Raw genomic sequence first — 16,550 nt, forward strand, 5'->3', positions numbered from 1 at the left:
ATTAAGCCAAAATGGGTTCAGAAGAAGTTAATTTACATCTGTTCACTTGCTGTCAATGCTATTCTGAGGTGACAAGTCAGACTGAAATGAGCCAAATATTCTGATCATGCTCTTAAGAAAAAAAAGCGGCTTCCGGTAAAGTACGCTTATAATAAATTAAAGAGTTAGGACCTGATTCAAAGCCCACTGGTTAATGCAAAAGCTCCTCTCGACCTCAGTGGGCATTAGATCAGGCCCCTAACAAGGGCTGTAGGTCACTTTTTAAGACTTCTCTCAGGGCCCAAATCTATGAACACACATTAATCACTGCTAATGTGAACAGTCCCACTGAAGGCTGTGGGATGACTGACTCACATACTTAAGCATTTGCACTGCAGGGCTCTAATACTTTCATGGAAATTTCAAGAGAGAATTCGTGTGTGTTTTGGTACCAGTATCATAAATCCCAGCTTACAAGAGAACTTTGCTCACCTCAAGCAACTATTCCTATTATGTTTAGCAAGTAAGAACTATTCACGTGGGCATGGTGTTGCCGAATACAAGTAAACAATGGGAGTTTAGCCACTGACTTCAATAATGCCTGGATTTCATCCATGGATTCTTGCAAAGGTTGTGACCTTGCAAAGACTTACACACATGCTTAACTTTGTACACGTGACAAGTCCCACGGAACTCAAGTGGAATGACTGTTCCTATGTGTAACGTTAAACAAGTACAGAATAAGGACCCCTTGCAGTTATCCAGCTTCAGCAGGAGTCTCTATATTGGAGGCAGCATGGTCTAGAGTTAAGAACAGAATGCTGAGAACTAGGAGACTCAATCTGTTTTCAGATCAGCTGCTGTCAGGCTGTGCTGCCTTGAGTAAAAAAAGTGCCAGTTTCCTCAGTTATAAAATGGGGATATTACCCATCTTTGTAACATGCAGTGGGGAACTCTTAGTGCACTCCAGCAAGGTGTGCACAACATGTGGGTTTGCTTTGGAATTCACAGCCCACACCATGTAAACAAGCCCTGAGATGAAAGGCACTGTGGGTATCTGTTGATTGATATGGGGGGGGGGGGGGGGGGGAATTCCTGTTCACTTCAGTTATGTCTTCTCAGATAAAATACAAATAACTATAATAGGTGTTTAGAAAAATGGGTCCATAATCTTGGTGCTAGGTGCTACCACAATATAAAATTACCTTAAACTCAATACAAAGCAATTGTCATTGGAAGAAAGGGCTAATTCTGGTAAACCCTAATTCTGGTAAACCCTTTCTCCTGTAAGTGTCTTTACTCAATTTTATCAAAAGGGTTGCATAATGAAGCCCAAGAAAGAGAGGTTGTTGACTGAGAACTTGTCAGCTCAGAGATTTCAAATTCTAGGAAGCTTGATTTGTAATGCCTAATTCTTTGGAGTAGGAATGAAATGCTCACGATAAACCACTTCTGGTTCCTTCCTTCAGATAACTCAGTTAAAGATTGAAAACAATCCCTTTGCTAAAGGATTTCGAGGTAGTGATGATATGGAGCTACACAGAATGTCAAGAATGCAAAGGTAAAATATTTATATATATATGGTATGAAAATTTATTGCCATTGCAGCAATTATTTTAGTTCATGTCAAATTTAGTCCTCAAATCCTGCAAACATTTACATATATGCTTAACTTGATGAAAAAAAAAAACTGTCAAGACTGAAAATAGAAATGGATAAGAGCTGACTTGATCATGGTATCTAAGTATCTACATGGGGAGAAGATTTATAATATCCGAGTTCTTTAATCTAGCAGACAAAGCAGAATAAGATCTAATGGCTGGAAGCTGAAGCCAGACAAATTCAGACTAGAAATAAGGTGTAAATTTTACCATGAAGATAGATAACAATTGGAGCAACTTAAATAGGGACATGATGGATTCTGATGGTGATTGGATGTCTGTCTAAAAGACCTGCTTTAGCTCAACCACAAGCAGTTGGACTTGATGCAGGAATCACTGGATGAGGCTCTCTGACCTGTGTTCTGCAGGAGGTCAGACTAGATTATCAGAATGGTCTCTTTTAGCCTTAAGGTCTAAGAATCTATTAACTTGATTCATTCCATTGCACTCAGAGCTCCCATGTGTAAAATTAGTCATGTGTGCAAGCATTGGTAGGATCAGAGCCTTAATGGATATGTAAATCATACTGCTAGACAACAATGTCTCTGTTGCTGCAAACACTTATGCATGTGACTAATCTTATGCAACTGGACAAATTTACTCACATGTTCAAGTGTTTGTAGGCTCACATCCAAGAGAGCCAAAAATAAAAAAGCTGCCTTATTCTCCTCTGAATCCACCTTTACGATAATCAGCCTGTGTCCTGTGATCCCTTATCATATAACCTTTCTAACAGCTACACGCATCCTGGCAGGTGGTGTAAATATTTTTAGTACACTGAAAAAATGAAATAGCTTTTCCTTCCCTACTTATACCTCCTTTTAAACTTGGACAATCATGTCCTGACAAGCTTTTGCTGTTCAGTTACCCTATAGCTTTGGTGAATGGAAAGTCTTGAATCTTTACATTAATTACTATTTTTCCATGGGGTGAAATGCTAAAGGCCATTAGAAAAACTTCATGCTATATGAAAATCATGGCACATGGCCATGCTGAGCTGATGCTAAAGTCAGTGAATAGTTTTATGCAATCCTGTGGTTGTTGATCTAGGGAACAGAAACTCTTGGAAATACACACACAGTGGAAACTGGAGTAGTTGAAAGGGTTAAGATACACAGTGCCAACTCTGTAGAATATTTTCTGATGCTTAGTTTGCTTCCTAAACAATTTACCATATGGCAGGACAGGAAAAAAAAACCAAAAAACCACAAACATGCAGCATCCTGACATTTTCACAAAGCAGTTCTTTTGGAGAAGGGTGGAGTAAGGTGGTTATTTTGAAATAAATAACCATTCAGGATGGCTATGTGTGAGAGAGAAAAATGAATTTTAAAATGATGGGCCAGATGTGTAGCTCCATCAATGTCAATGGAGCTACATCCATTTATGCCAGCTGAAAACATCCCAGCACTAAAAATATCAGGCTACTTGTTATAAAAAAGGAGCTGAAAAGATGTAAAGATAGACCACTAGAAATCAGTGACCTGTCATCTCACTGGGTAATATAGCCATGGATAGAATTAATTTTTCATGTTCAAGGAACTGCAATGCTATCTTCTTCTAGTTAGAGCTCAGTTCTGTTGTGTTTTAAATACGGGTCTGTGGTTATTGCAGAAGGACATTTAATGTAAGACAGCAGAGCAAGTAGAACCAAAACAATTTGCAAAGCCAAGATGAGGCCCAGGACAGGAGGGGAGCATCTACTGATTATGGATTCCTGGTTCTCACACCTGTCCCCACATCAGATCAGCCTGTGGTTTAACGGATCATACCCCAACTGAGGATCCACCTCAGCACTTTCCTGCCCCAGACTTGTCCCCTGGTACCCAGGTTGGAGAGGAGAGAGTGCACAGACACTAAACTAAACCAGCTCTGGCTGCTCCCCAGCAGCTTTGAACTACCAGTGGCAGAAAGGAGACCAAAAGGCAGGAGAGAATTTGGCCCATTGGGTCTGACTCATGAAGTTGGTCTGAGTTTTGACATTAAGTTCAGTAGGAGCAGGACAGGCCCATTACCACCTAAAAACCCACCACTACCACTGTGAGCACATGCTCTTTCTTGTGGGCAACCTTAGAAAAGAGCAAGTATAGAACAGTCATGTGTCTCGAATTACCCCATCAGGTCAGGGGAGAGACATGCTGGCAGTTCCACACAGAGAAGCCCCGATATAAGGAGTGGCACAAGGCAGCACAGCATCCAGTGTGCAGATGAGGCGGCACAACCCCGGCTTCCCCACAGGACTTGCCGTCTCCAACCTAGGTAGTGGCTGGGCCCTGGCAGCTCAGCATACCGGGGCTGGGGCTTCCCCTTCCCACTGTGGCCAGGGGGAAGGCCCTCTCGCCCCATCTAAGTGGCACAGCTCTGAGAGTGCAACTGCCTTGAAAAAAAAGGATGCCTGAATGCTGCCCCTGGAAATGGCACCAGCAAAGCAAGCACATGCTTGGGGCAGCACTAGAGCATGGGACTACGCACTAGGATCTCTGCAGAAAGCCCCTCCTTCCGACTCTGGACTCCCCAAACAGCTCCCCCACCCACACCATGGTACCAGCTAAGCCTACCTTGATTTACCACTACTGTCTGCTCCACAGCTGCCTGTATTTTGCTGAACCGCCCCCATCTACAGCAGCATCATGCTACTCTGAACGGCATTGATATCCAAAAGTTATTTTGGTGCAAATTCACCACTTGGGGAAAGGAATCTGCCTGTACCATGGGACTTCTCCCCCCAGCTCCACCCCCACCTGCCTGGACATGCATGCTTTTGTAACCAGCCTTTCAGACACATGAATGTTTTAGCAGAGGGGACCTGTCAGCTGTGTAGAACATGTATGCATATGTATGAGTTTGAGAGACCATCCCCCTAGCTGCCTTCCTCTCTGCATGGCACCTCCATGGGGTTGGTCTCCTCCACATACACAGCAGAAGTGAGCATATAAGCCTGTCCAGGTAAAAGACTTCAGTCAACTGGGTGATCAAGCCAACACCTTTCAACATCAGGTAATTCCTATGCAAAGAATAGACTAGGTCTGCAGTGAGATCCAACTTCTAGTTAATGCAGGCCTCCAGTACAGGTTTATCTTCCCCTCCATTAGCAACAGGACTATTCATGGTCATGTCAGTTGCATATATACTTCAGGAGTACAGACCTTGTGAGCTTTAGTTTGAGAGATCAAATCTGTTACTTTCATAGTAAGAAAGTGTGTGTGTGTCCTTGTTTGCCTGTTGTGTTCATGCTGAAATTCAAAACTAATTCAGATGAAAATTTGAATCATTTTAATGCTTGGAAATTTGAGGCAAATTATTTCTCACATTCATACCTCAGACAGTGGAGAACTGTTGGGGCATATTTCACCCTAGATCTTTGTCTACGACTCCCTAATAGTGCCAGTGAGAATTAAGACTGGAGATCAAATGCAGAATGTTCTGCATAGATCCACAGCAGATTAAATTAAAGCAGGGATCCACACTGCGCATTCCAGAGTAGAATTTTGCCCTTAAACTTCTCCATGAGCCCATGGAGGTGTGTTAATAAATCATATCTATGGAGTGATTTTTGGGAGGGAGCATTGCCTAGAGAGTTCAGATTTTTATACCTGCAGCTAATAGAATAGAGGGTGGGAAGAGAGTTTGAGTGTTCAGGTCTGAAGCACAGTAAAAAGCCACAATTTCTTTTAAGGCCTCTCTCATTTTGAATCTTTTGCTGAGCACCTGCAGCTCCTGTTGACTTCAAGTGGAGTTACAGGTGCTCAGCACTTCTGAAAATCAAGTCCTAATTACCATTCAAACTAATTCAGTTGTATTTAGTTTCACATTTGGGAAGTTCTTGTTTGGGAAAAATTATATGAAAGCAAAATTTAAATGGCTATCACTGACCTTTATAACATGTGACAAAGTTCTAGAATGGGGCATACAACACAAAACAGTAGAAGAGGCATTATATTGGGGTCTCTCTCTAATGGAGATAAAGGGCCACATTTTGTTTTCAGTAGTATATCTGCAAAGCAACTGCATTGGCCTCAAAGGCGCTGCTCTGGATATAGGTTGGTGACCAAAAGCAGAATCTGGTCCAACATCTTCTATCATGGCAGTGTCTAGATTTTAATCTTTCGAGAACAGTTTACAGAACTAAATGGGGAGATGCCCCCTGATTTGTGCAGTATGATGATCAATATGGATCAAGAGTTAGTGCCGGGATTCCATAGCTGAGACATGCATGTCAGTGTGTGTTGGTGCTGGTGGAATTTTGGGGTGAATCTGAGGACTCAACAAGGAGTGTCTGCTCAGGATGACATGCTAACACCAAATCTGTTTGCATCAGGCATGATGGACCTAGCAACGGGGGTTTGTTCCATTGCAAGCTATCATCTTACCATTGCAACTCTATATATGCTTTTTCATTTTCCATGCTCTGGCTCAATGAAATCTCAGCAGCTCCATGCGGCATCTTAGACACTTCCCAAGAGAAAACCCCCACACTAGGGGTTACCATTATCACCCCTGCTGGGGAGATGTTGCTCAGTCCCTGCTCTGCCAAGCTGACTCCAGTAGAAGGTTACCTGGGTAAGGACTGAGTACAAACCCAGGGTCTGATGCATATAGTTCACTGAAGTCAATGGGATTTAGATCAGGTCCAGAGTAAGACTAAGGAATTGGCCCATGGGTACCACTCCAACATGCTCTGCAGATACCAGAACAACAGTTGCCAAATCTCCATTAGGGAAGCATAATATTGCTGATGCTTCCTTCACTGCTCTGGTGCTCAGTTACAGAGCAGTCATCCAGCAAGACACTATCTCCAGAAGGTCACCACGGTTAAATGCTAATTAATATCGACATCAACATTTCCAGGGTACCTTCCTAATCCCCTGCCCCTCCCCAGTCTCCCATTCAGCAACAGCTAAGACTAGATATTTAGCCTGAGAACATTAGCTCTAAAGAGTTTACATTAGGCGTAAGTGTAACCATTTGAGTAGAGTGTATGCCCCAGCTTTTTGCTTGCTTGTTAATCCCTCACTTTAGTATAGGTTTAGATCTTCGTATTCTCAGTTCTGGTTCATAAGAATGGCCATACTGCATCAGAGCAATGGTTCATCTAGGCCAGTGTCCTGGCTGACTCTGGCCAATGCCAGGTGCTTTAGAGGGAATGAACAGAGCAGGCAATCAAGTGATCCATCCTCTGTCACCCACTCCCAGCTTCTGGTGAACTGAGGCTGGGCTCCCCCACTGCACTGCAACTCCCCTTCTCTGCCCCCATCAGGCTGCACTTCTGGTATCAGGTGTGGTGTGTGGAAGTGTTAGGTGTTAAGATGCTACCTGCATCTGTCCAAACTGGTCTCATTAAATCACCTCTCAAGTTGGGAGGAAGGGGGAGGATGGGATATTGGATAGCGATGTGGAGTGCACAGCTGTGGAGATGGAATAGTGTAGTCCTAGCGAGTGTCCCGACTTTCAGCTTGTTCCATTACATAACCCTCCCAACTCAGTTGCTTTCCATGGCGCTGGCCTGCTGGCTCAGGGAGCGAGGATTTTGCAGGAGATCAGGGAGTCATTTGGCGAGGGAAGGCAGTGTGTCATAGCATTTCCTCTGACTTCTCTCAGAATGTAGCTTAACTAACTTCAGGATCCCAGGACACTCTCCCAAGTATGCTTCTAAGACACCTGTACCACTAAAAACAGGTAACATTAAAATCATGCAAATTTACACTTGACAGGCTTTTTTGTTGGGGATGGTATGTTAATGAATTTCTCTTCCTCTTTCTGCATCAATTGTCTCTAACCTCCATTCTTCTCCTGACCCCTGTTCCGAGCAGGAAACAAAAAGCTGGCCTAAAATCAAGCACCTTTGTGCCAAATATGCACATCTGCACTTAAGTCCATCCCCAGTTTTGAGTCTGCAGCCATAGAGGAGGCATCATACTGATAAGCTGGTAAACATAAGCCCTCTCTGCTTAAGCTAGATGACCAGGTAAAAGTTAAAGATCCCATGACCCTCTTCAAAAAGAGTTGGGGATAACCTCAGTATCCTGGCCAGCCTTTCAGTAAAACCATTCCTGATTGCTCAAGGCTGCATGGAAGTGATAAGTCAGTGGATATAAACTGTTGGGTTTGCAGTTAGCGATTGCACTCATCTTATTTACCTTAGGAACGTAGGACTTGTCAGACCGGATCAAACCCAAGGTTCATCTAGCTCAGTATTCGGTCTCTGACATTGGCCAGCACATGATGCTTTGGAGGAAAGTGTAAAACTCACGACAGAAATGGAATAATCTGCCATCACATCAGGTCTCATCCTGATTTCAATTAGAGATCGGTTTAAGCCCTACAGCATGAGGTTTGAATCTCCCTTCCAAATTTTCGTTTAAACAAATTAGGATAATTCTGGATGGTTTTGATATCATTGCCTGCCTTGGGCACCTTTTGTAGAAGACTCACCATACAAAACCAAGTTTTACTTAATGACATGCCAGCTGCTTTGCTTCATGTAAGTGGGGTGTGGACCTCTCTGCAGTCAGCAAAGTGGCATGACCCTCACATGGTGATGTTCCATGATGATTCAATTTCAGTTTGCAAAATCCAGTGAAGCTGTTTGACTTTCAGAGCTGCAAACTCTGCTGGAGGGCTGAAAATCCAATTGTGCTCCTTGTGCCTCTTAAACGCTCAACAGCAAAACAACTGCTGGGCTTCCTCCCTGCAATGCAAATGACCTTAAAGCTACTGTAAAGCTGTAAATGAGGATTCTTCCAGCATTGGGGAATCTTGGACTTAGCATAGTGGTTGTATCTGGTTTGACCGGGGAAAGGGAACTGGAGAGGGGACAAGAGCTTGATGCGGTCTTATGTTCCACTGACTGGAAATTTTAGGGACCATTCCAGTTGGTATAAGCTAGAGCAGCCCTATGACTGCTCTAACTTGCACCAGAAAATAGTTTGGCTCTCCAGATGGCTTAGGATAAATGGAAGCATAAACAGTTTTTGCCTCTTCCCTGCTCCACTGAGACATGGTTGATGTTTGTGGCTTCCAAACTAGACTTCAAATATGGCAGCATCCAACTTGTGTGGGTGTGTATCCATGCAGTCTTCAGTGGAGGTGTATACGCTGGGCAGAGAGTCAACAGAAGGATTATATACCATTTTAAATCTCACTTAACCCCTATTTTGCAGATTTGGGTGATGCATACACCTTAGACTGATCTTCTGTACAGCCATGAATTTAATCCATGGATGTGTGCGCATGCACACCCTGAAATCACTTTGCCTGTGCACATTGGAGCTGCCATGCATAGTGCCAGCCAGGTGTGTGCAACACACATGCAGGAAGACCCGGCTCTTTGCAAGCACAACCTAGCTGACAATTCTCGGATGATGCAGGAGGCACATTGGGATGCAGCCTAGTCTCCCATAGCTGCATTGACTCTGCAGTGAGGGCATAAACTGTTTGCCAGTAAAGCAAGCAGATACAGTTCAGAGACGTACAGGGAGTAGGATATAGAGCAAAGAGGTATGATTTTTACAGAACCACTTTTCTGACTCTTGAAGAAGGCAATTATAGTCTCTTTTGCCCTCCCTGTCTAGTTTGCTCAGTTCTCCATTTATCCCTTCTTTTAAATGCCTTTGTTAAAATTCTAATCCTTCCAAGGCTAATTATCTACATTGCTGATGATCAATTTTACCAAACACACAGACAAAAAACAAACAATTTGGACTGATAATTGAAATTCACAGATAGGCAAAGAAAGAAACATGTTGCCTGAGAACTCAGTCTCATCTTAATGTGTTTAAAACATGTTGTACTGAATGCTGCCTGGAGCACGTATTTATAGCTCTGCTGAAAACAGCCACCTCCAGCATTCACAGAACTGGAGCTGCAGATAATTAGGAGGCATTCATAAAGCTTTACATTTTGGAATCTGTGTTTACAGTCATTAAACCATCATCATCAGACCCCCTCTCACTCCATAATTTCCTGCAATGTTTGCATAGGTAAAACACTTAATCAATATAATCTCTCAAATGATAAAAAAAATAAATCAAATTCTGCCAAGCTTATTGACAATAAATAAAGCCAATATGGGCTTAAGTATCAGAGGGGTAGCCGTGTTAGTCTGGATCTGTAAAAGCAGCAAAGAATCCTGTGGCACCTTATAGACTAACAGATGTTTTGGAGCATGAGCTTTCGTGGGTGAATACTCCAAAAGCTCATGCTCCAAAACGTCTGTTAGTCTGTAAGGTGCCACAGGATTCTTTGCTGCTTTTACAATATGGGCTTATGAACTTTGCCAGCACTTTGAACTTAAAAAGGATGGTGTCGAAGAGCAGACTTACCACTGGCTGATGCGCCTGCTGTGGTTAGGGATGGTGGAGTGTCTCTTGCAGCTCTAGAGGGCTCAGCTGACAGGTTGCTCCGGTCTTCTTTACTCATGGCTCAGCCCTCCAGCCTAGTCACATTTTAGTTTCACCCTTTCTGGGGTAACAATGTCCACACATAATCCAGTGTCCTTACAAAAGGTCTTCAGCTCTGAGCCTGACATCACTGTCTCCAGGGCTGACTAGGAGAGCCCAGGCCCTCTCCTGACACTGGTTTCCAGTCCAGGACCCTACCAGCCACCAACATCTGGGCAGTCAGACTCTGTGCTACTGCTTCCTTGAACTTCTTTCTACCAAAGCCTGTCAACTGGCATTTCCCACAGCTTCTTCAAGTTAGGCCTTCTGTCAGGGTCAGGGCTCTCAGGGCTGCCTGCTGGAATCCCCCAACCAAAGTTCAAATTTAACCCAACTTCTGTCCTCCTCAGGCTTGACTTCTCACCCCTCTCACATTTCCCTTGCTCAGCTGAATGCCTCCCAGGAAGTCCAGTCCTGCACTTTTATCAGGGACACTCAGCACCAGAGCTTGCTCCAGGCCAGAGGATGCTCCATGTGTCTATTTAGGAGAGGATCTCAGGGCTAACTTGCCTCCTGGGCTTACTCCTTGACACCTCCCCATGTTTCCACTTTCTAGTCCTAAAGCATAACTAGAAAGTTCTTTCCTGCAGCTCCTTTCTCAGCCAGGCTTCCCTTCTTTATAGTTACCACCCAGCTTCTTCTCCAGCTGGGCTTTATCTTTAATTAAGCCGAGCCTTCCCTCCAGGTGCAGCCAGGTAGCATAATTGGCCCCTCAGCCCCACATTCACCCTTTCATTGCCTGTACATTCTTTGCTGAACAGGCAATGAAACTGGAGTTGAATCTGTTGTTCAAAACATATTGCTCAGGGCTGCCAGGTAAAATTCCTAGTGATGTTGATGGGCACTGTGTCTGAGCGAGGACCTCAGGATTGGTTCCTCTGAGCATGCAATAGATTTTACTAGAAATGAGCAAATAATTTGTTACAGATCATTTACTCCCCCCATATGTCCCCCAAATGTCTGCCCTTTTCTATTCATGAGCAGAACAGCTGGTTATTTTCTCTGATTCTCTGTAAGACCTGTGGGTTGTTGCTGAGCAGTTTGTGGTGAAGATTTGCTGTTTAAAACATGAGCTGATTTGACAGGGCACAAAGGACACACGGCAAGTTCTCTACTCTGCACCCACTGTACTTAGCCACCACATAGGGAGCTGCTTGGTAGTACCGCTAGCTAGGCTGTACAGAGACATTCCAGATCCCCACCTCCAGTGGCTGCTTTCGGTGCTGCTGTCAGGAAGGCAGAAGTCACTGCAGGAATCCCTCATCCTTTGACCCCCTGCTACAGCTGGTCAGGGGTATGGAGAAGGACCTCTTCCCCCTGCCTCCCTCTTTTCTCTCTCCTTCCCCCACTCTCTCCCTGTCAAGGGGGCAGATTTTTAAACAGCTGTGTAGGGTTTTAGCCATGCATCTCCCACTGACTTTAAGATAGACAGTGAGGCCTTGTGGTTAGGGGAGTAGACTCAGGGTTCGTCGCCACTGAAAAGTTACATCAGCACAGCTACGTTTCTCCAGGGTGTGGAAAAGCCACACCCCTGAGCCATGCATTCAAGCTGGACTAACCACTGGTGTAGACAACACTAGACTGATGGAATAGTTCTTCCATTGATCTAGCTACCACCTCTCGGGGAGTCGGATTCCCCACCCCGAGGGGAGAACCCCCTCCCATCAGTATAGGCAATGTCTACCCTGAAGTTCTGCAGTGCAACAGCTGTGCTACTGTATCAGCTTAACTATAGACAGAGCCTGAGATGCAGCAGAACCAGGCTTAGTTCCTGCATCTGCCAGAAGCTTCCTGAGTGATCATGAGCAAGTCATTTAATCTCTCTGGGCCTCAGCTCCCCACCAGTAAAATGGTAATAAAACAAAATAATACTGTCTTCTGGCTATCTCTTGCTTGTTCAGACTGTAAGCTCTTTGGGGCAGGGACTGCCTCTCCCGATGCATATGTACAATGACTAGAAAATGGGACCCTGACCTCAACTGGGGCCCCTCGGTTCTACTGCAAAACAGTAATAAAATACAGTAACTGAACATTTACCATTAGTTGTTTTGAATGCTCTGAATAGCTTCCCTCCTTGTAAATTCTTTCCTAAACCAGACTTTTTATATACAATGTTTAATGTGAAAAAAACCATACTACATTAACATCGTAATATAGAAGCAGAGCCCTGGCATTCTGGCTGTATGACAACAGTATCCCCTTATTGCTCAGAAGGCCGAATATTCTTGCCAGTAGCATGTAGCCTTTCACGTTTCCCTGTCCCCCTTCATGCAGTTATTCTGAAAAGCAAAAGTCCTACCCCCTGCAATCTTTCTGTGCCAGCAATAAGTAAAACCTTGCGTTCCATTAAACCTTTGGCCTACGATTACAATTGGCTATTTTTGGAGCAGTCACTTTTCGGCACTGAAAAATGTCTAATGCATTTTTAAAGACCAAGGGGGCAATCTCAGATGATAAATGTTCACAGTACATATCAAGTGTGCGCTGCAAACATTAATAAATGTTTCAAGATGACTGCTGCTTTAAATGGTGCCAGAGAAATCTCTTTGTGAGAACTTAGACACCGCAGGGAAAACCAAAATATAAATTTGTAGCTGTCTGTCTGGATAGATAGGTAGATAGATAGGCAAGTTGGAAGAAGGACATTTTATAGTCAAAAAATAGGTTTTCTTCCCATGGAAAATTTTAAGTTTTTGGCAAAAAATCAAAATAACGTATATTTGAGCCGAAAACCGAAAGGGTTCTGGTCTGACAAATGCCACTGAGGTGTCCCATGGGAGTTGTACTTTGAGTTCTTTTGACAGGCCAGCTTCTCTGGTCAGACTACAGCTCCCCTGGGTCTCCTCTCTACATAAAGGGAGCTGATGCCTCATGGAAATGGCATGGCCATAGTGCATCTTCAGGAGATAAAGTCTTAGTGGGGAGCCCAACCCATAGAGGAGAATATGAGCATGAGACACCCAAATTACAACTCCATCAGGCACTGTGGTGGCAATTCTGAATAACAACATCTTGATTTTCAGACATTTGGTTTTTCTTAATGAAACAAAACAAAAATCAACACTTTCAGCTGAAAGCAGACACTTTTGGCAACCCCCCAATTTTCCATCGAAAAGAGCTGTGATGCAACATTTTTGACCAGCCCTAATTTTCCATCACTTCCTCTTGACGGTTGTGGTCTATACTGTCTCTCTTTGTATATGTAACTTCTGTGTGAGTTGCACATGTGAATAGAGAGGGGATGATCCATTCCTACACAGACTTACTTTCTCATAATGTGCTGGGGACAAACACAATGGAAAGTCACCCCTGAGTTCCCCAAAGCAACCACAGAGTGGGAAATGAAGCAATGTTGTGTTGTCTCCCCCACTCCAAGCCTAGGGGACCCCTCCCTCCATGTGACCATGCACAATGGAGGCTCTCAGGGTATGCTGGGGCAGAGGGAAAAGGGACTGGGGATCAGGCACTATATGCAGCATACTCTCCTCTGGATTCAAGGGGGAGTTAAAGTGTAAACTCCTCTTTAGCCTGGCTCCTCTGAGAGGGGCAGACCACTGATGTAGCATTGGGACCCACACTGCCAGTGGGTCGAGCACACTCCTCACTCGTAATCTGTATAATCACCAGATGGCCTCCCATTGTGAGGGGTCTCTCGCACGACAGAGGCACACTCAGGTGCTGGGTGCTTAGACTCCGGAGGATCCATCTTGTCATGTAACTGATAAACAGAGTTCTGTATTCCACTTTATACTGCTGGTCTCACTCTGGTTCCTGGAGTACAGAGGCTGCAGCATACACAGGAGGAAAACACTCTTGGCTGCTGACTGTGCTAGAAAGGATGATGTAACCCAGAGTTATAACCCTGAGCTCCATGATGTTTGAGGGCCCTGGCCCCCTGCCCTCTCCAGAAGGCAAAAGTCTTTCCCTGACAAGAGCATGGGGCAGAACCTGCACAAGTTGAAGGTGCATCTCTGAGCCCCTAGCAATACACAACGGCCATTGGCTTCCCTGGGAGGGAAAGGTGCTGCAAAACCAAGCCAGTGCATTCATACCACTCCCTTTCCCTCCTTCTCATCCTGTACAGCCCAGGCATGTGAGAGGGGCCTCTGGCCTTCAAGCCCTTCCCAGCAGCAAAGCTGGGCTCCTACTGGCCCTTCCCATGGGCTAACTCAGGGGAAAGGACCCCACCTTTGCAATGCTCTCTGCTTGGCAGATGACCAGAACCCAAAATTTGGCCAGCTCCAGGGCACGACGTAAGACACATTTGTTTGGCTTTGAGCTCTCAGTTGACTTTTTCTCCCCATGACAGCATGGCTGCTAATGTTTCTGGCAGCAGCAGAGGCAGCGGTTTGGAGGAACGCTGCCTGCTGCAGGGAGTTTTCTATAATTGGCTTTGTTAAGTTTTGTAAATAAGTTCCTAGTTGCCACAGTGATGGGTTCTCTCCAAGGGGCCTTATTCTGCATAGGGCTCCATCCTGCAACCAGGAGTCCCTTTCCTCATATAAGATGTCCCATTAATGCCCAAGTTTCACAGATGTGTTTGCAGAATCAGGCCCAGACTCCAGCTCACAGACCTTAGTCACACAAGTAATCTCCATTTTCACATCAAAGGTGGATATAGCAGAAGATTGGGAGACTGAAGACTTGTGTTCTATTCTGGGCTCTGCTACTTACCTGTGGGCTGAACTTGAATAATTTGCTTCACCTCTCCGAGCCTCAGTTTCCCCTTCCACACTGTGTCTGCTCTGTCTATTTAAATTGTAAACTCTTTGACTGCCTGTCATGATGTGTCAATTAAAGCCTCCTATGCCCTCCCAGACAGACCATGGGGTCCTGATCTTGGCTGAGGTCTCTGGATGTGGCTGCTATACAAGTAACACGGTGGCTGCAGTTGACCTCAGTGGACCTGCTCAGTTTCCCAGAGGGTGATAATCATGCCAACCCACATTTCTAAAGTGCTTTGCGAACAATGGATGAAAATGACTATACGGCCTGGTCCACCATGAGGTTTTTAGCTAGCTACAATGATGCTTCAAACCAGGTTACCGGTAAGGGAGCAAGTCCCAGTTTACACTGGGGCAACACGTTTACACTGGGGGTTTGCGTCGGTTCAGCTATGCTGTTGTGCCCCCAAGATGAGACAGGCCTCTGTGCTCAGCTAGATTATTTATAATTGATTTTTTATTTATGGTAGCACCACTGTTGGCTGTGTGCTTTCTAGACAGTCTGCTCTGAGATCACAATCTGAGGACAGACAAACTGACGGAGGCTGGTGGGAAGGAACAGAAACAGCAGTAGGCAAGTGATATATAATTTACATCCAAGTCAGCTTGATTCCCTGTAAGCAGCATGGCAGAAGTAGGTCTGGTTATTATTATATGTACATAATAGCAGTCAGAGTGGGAGAGGTACATGTTTAAAGAGACCCAGAGGGAAGAAAAATAAGCGGGGCTATGGTCCCCTGTAGCGTGTTATCCCGATAAAGCACGGGGAAGGTGTAGATTCTTGGGGAGATGGTTCTGCTGGAAGTTGGAGCAAAGGGATGATACTAACGTGCTGCATTTTTTCACTTGTGTTTTTCAGTAAAGAGTACCCGGTGGTTCCTAGGAGCACGGTGAGACAAAAAGTGGCCTCTAATCACAGCCCTTTCAGTGGTGAGACCAGGGTTCTCTCGGCCTCCTCCAACCTAGCGTCCCAGTATCAGTGCGAGAATGGGGTGTCTAGCACCTCCCAGGACCTGCTACCGCCTGCCAACCCGTACCCGATCTCCCAGGAGCACAGCCAGATCTACCACTGCACCAAGAGAAAAGGTCAGGCCCCAGCAACTTCCCCTCATCTTGATCATTGGTTCCCCAGGCAAAAATGGATGTCAAACCCATTTGGCATTCCTCACAAGTACCTCATTTCCCCAGCCATGGGTTAGAGTTAAATCCTTTGGATGGACAAAGGTTTGTTATTGTCAGTGTCGTCTGCGTTACCCGCACTGGGCCAGATCCTCAGATGTTGTAAATCACTGCAGCGGCACTGACGCCAGCACTGGCTGACGAGCTGCCTTTCCACTGTTAGGATCAATAGTACTGATTCAATTTGGTTCCGAAAGAGCAGCTTAGCTGAAATACAGAGGCGGCAACCCAGCTAAAGTCGAATTCACATCCAGAAAGCTAGCCAGGGGCTGAGATAAAGATGACTTATCTGTCTCTATAGCCTCTGAGAAGGTCTAAGGGTAAATCTAAACATGCACATACCTAGATATTCTGGGTTTCAGGTGGTGTTTGCTGAATACTTTCTTATATTTGGGTGCAATACACCCCAATGCAGACAGCCTGCATGGGGCCTATGCTCCCTTTAAGTCTTTGGCCCAGTGAATAGGGAACTGAACTGGGAATCAGGAGACCTGAATTCTTTGCCACTGATTGTTATGTGACCGTAGCCCAGTCCTGCCAAAGCTTTACCGGGAACCCCATACTCAGAT

The 16,550-nt window shown here is 45.0% G+C and overlaps 1 protein-coding gene across 1 annotated transcript in view; it reads left to right on the top strand.

Moving 5' to 3' along the window:
• Positions 1–16,550, top strand: part of TBX5 (T-box transcription factor 5) — a 47,028-nt gene that overhangs the window by 19,321 nt on the left and 11,157 nt on the right. Inside the window, exons 7-8 of the mRNA XM_032800002.2 lie at positions 1,449–1,540; positions 15,662–15,888. Of these exons, the coding sequence (XP_032655893.1) occupies positions 1,449–1,540; positions 15,662–15,888 (319 nt within the window). The remainder of the gene's footprint in view (positions 1–1,448; positions 1,541–15,661; positions 15,889–16,550) is intronic.

The sequence above is a fragment of the Chelonoidis abingdonii genome, chromosome 22 (genome assembly GCF_003597395.2).
Source record: "Chelonoidis abingdonii isolate Lonesome George chromosome 22, CheloAbing_2.0, whole genome shotgun sequence".
Lineage (NCBI taxonomy): Eukaryota > Metazoa > Chordata > Testudines > Testudinidae > Chelonoidis > Chelonoidis abingdonii.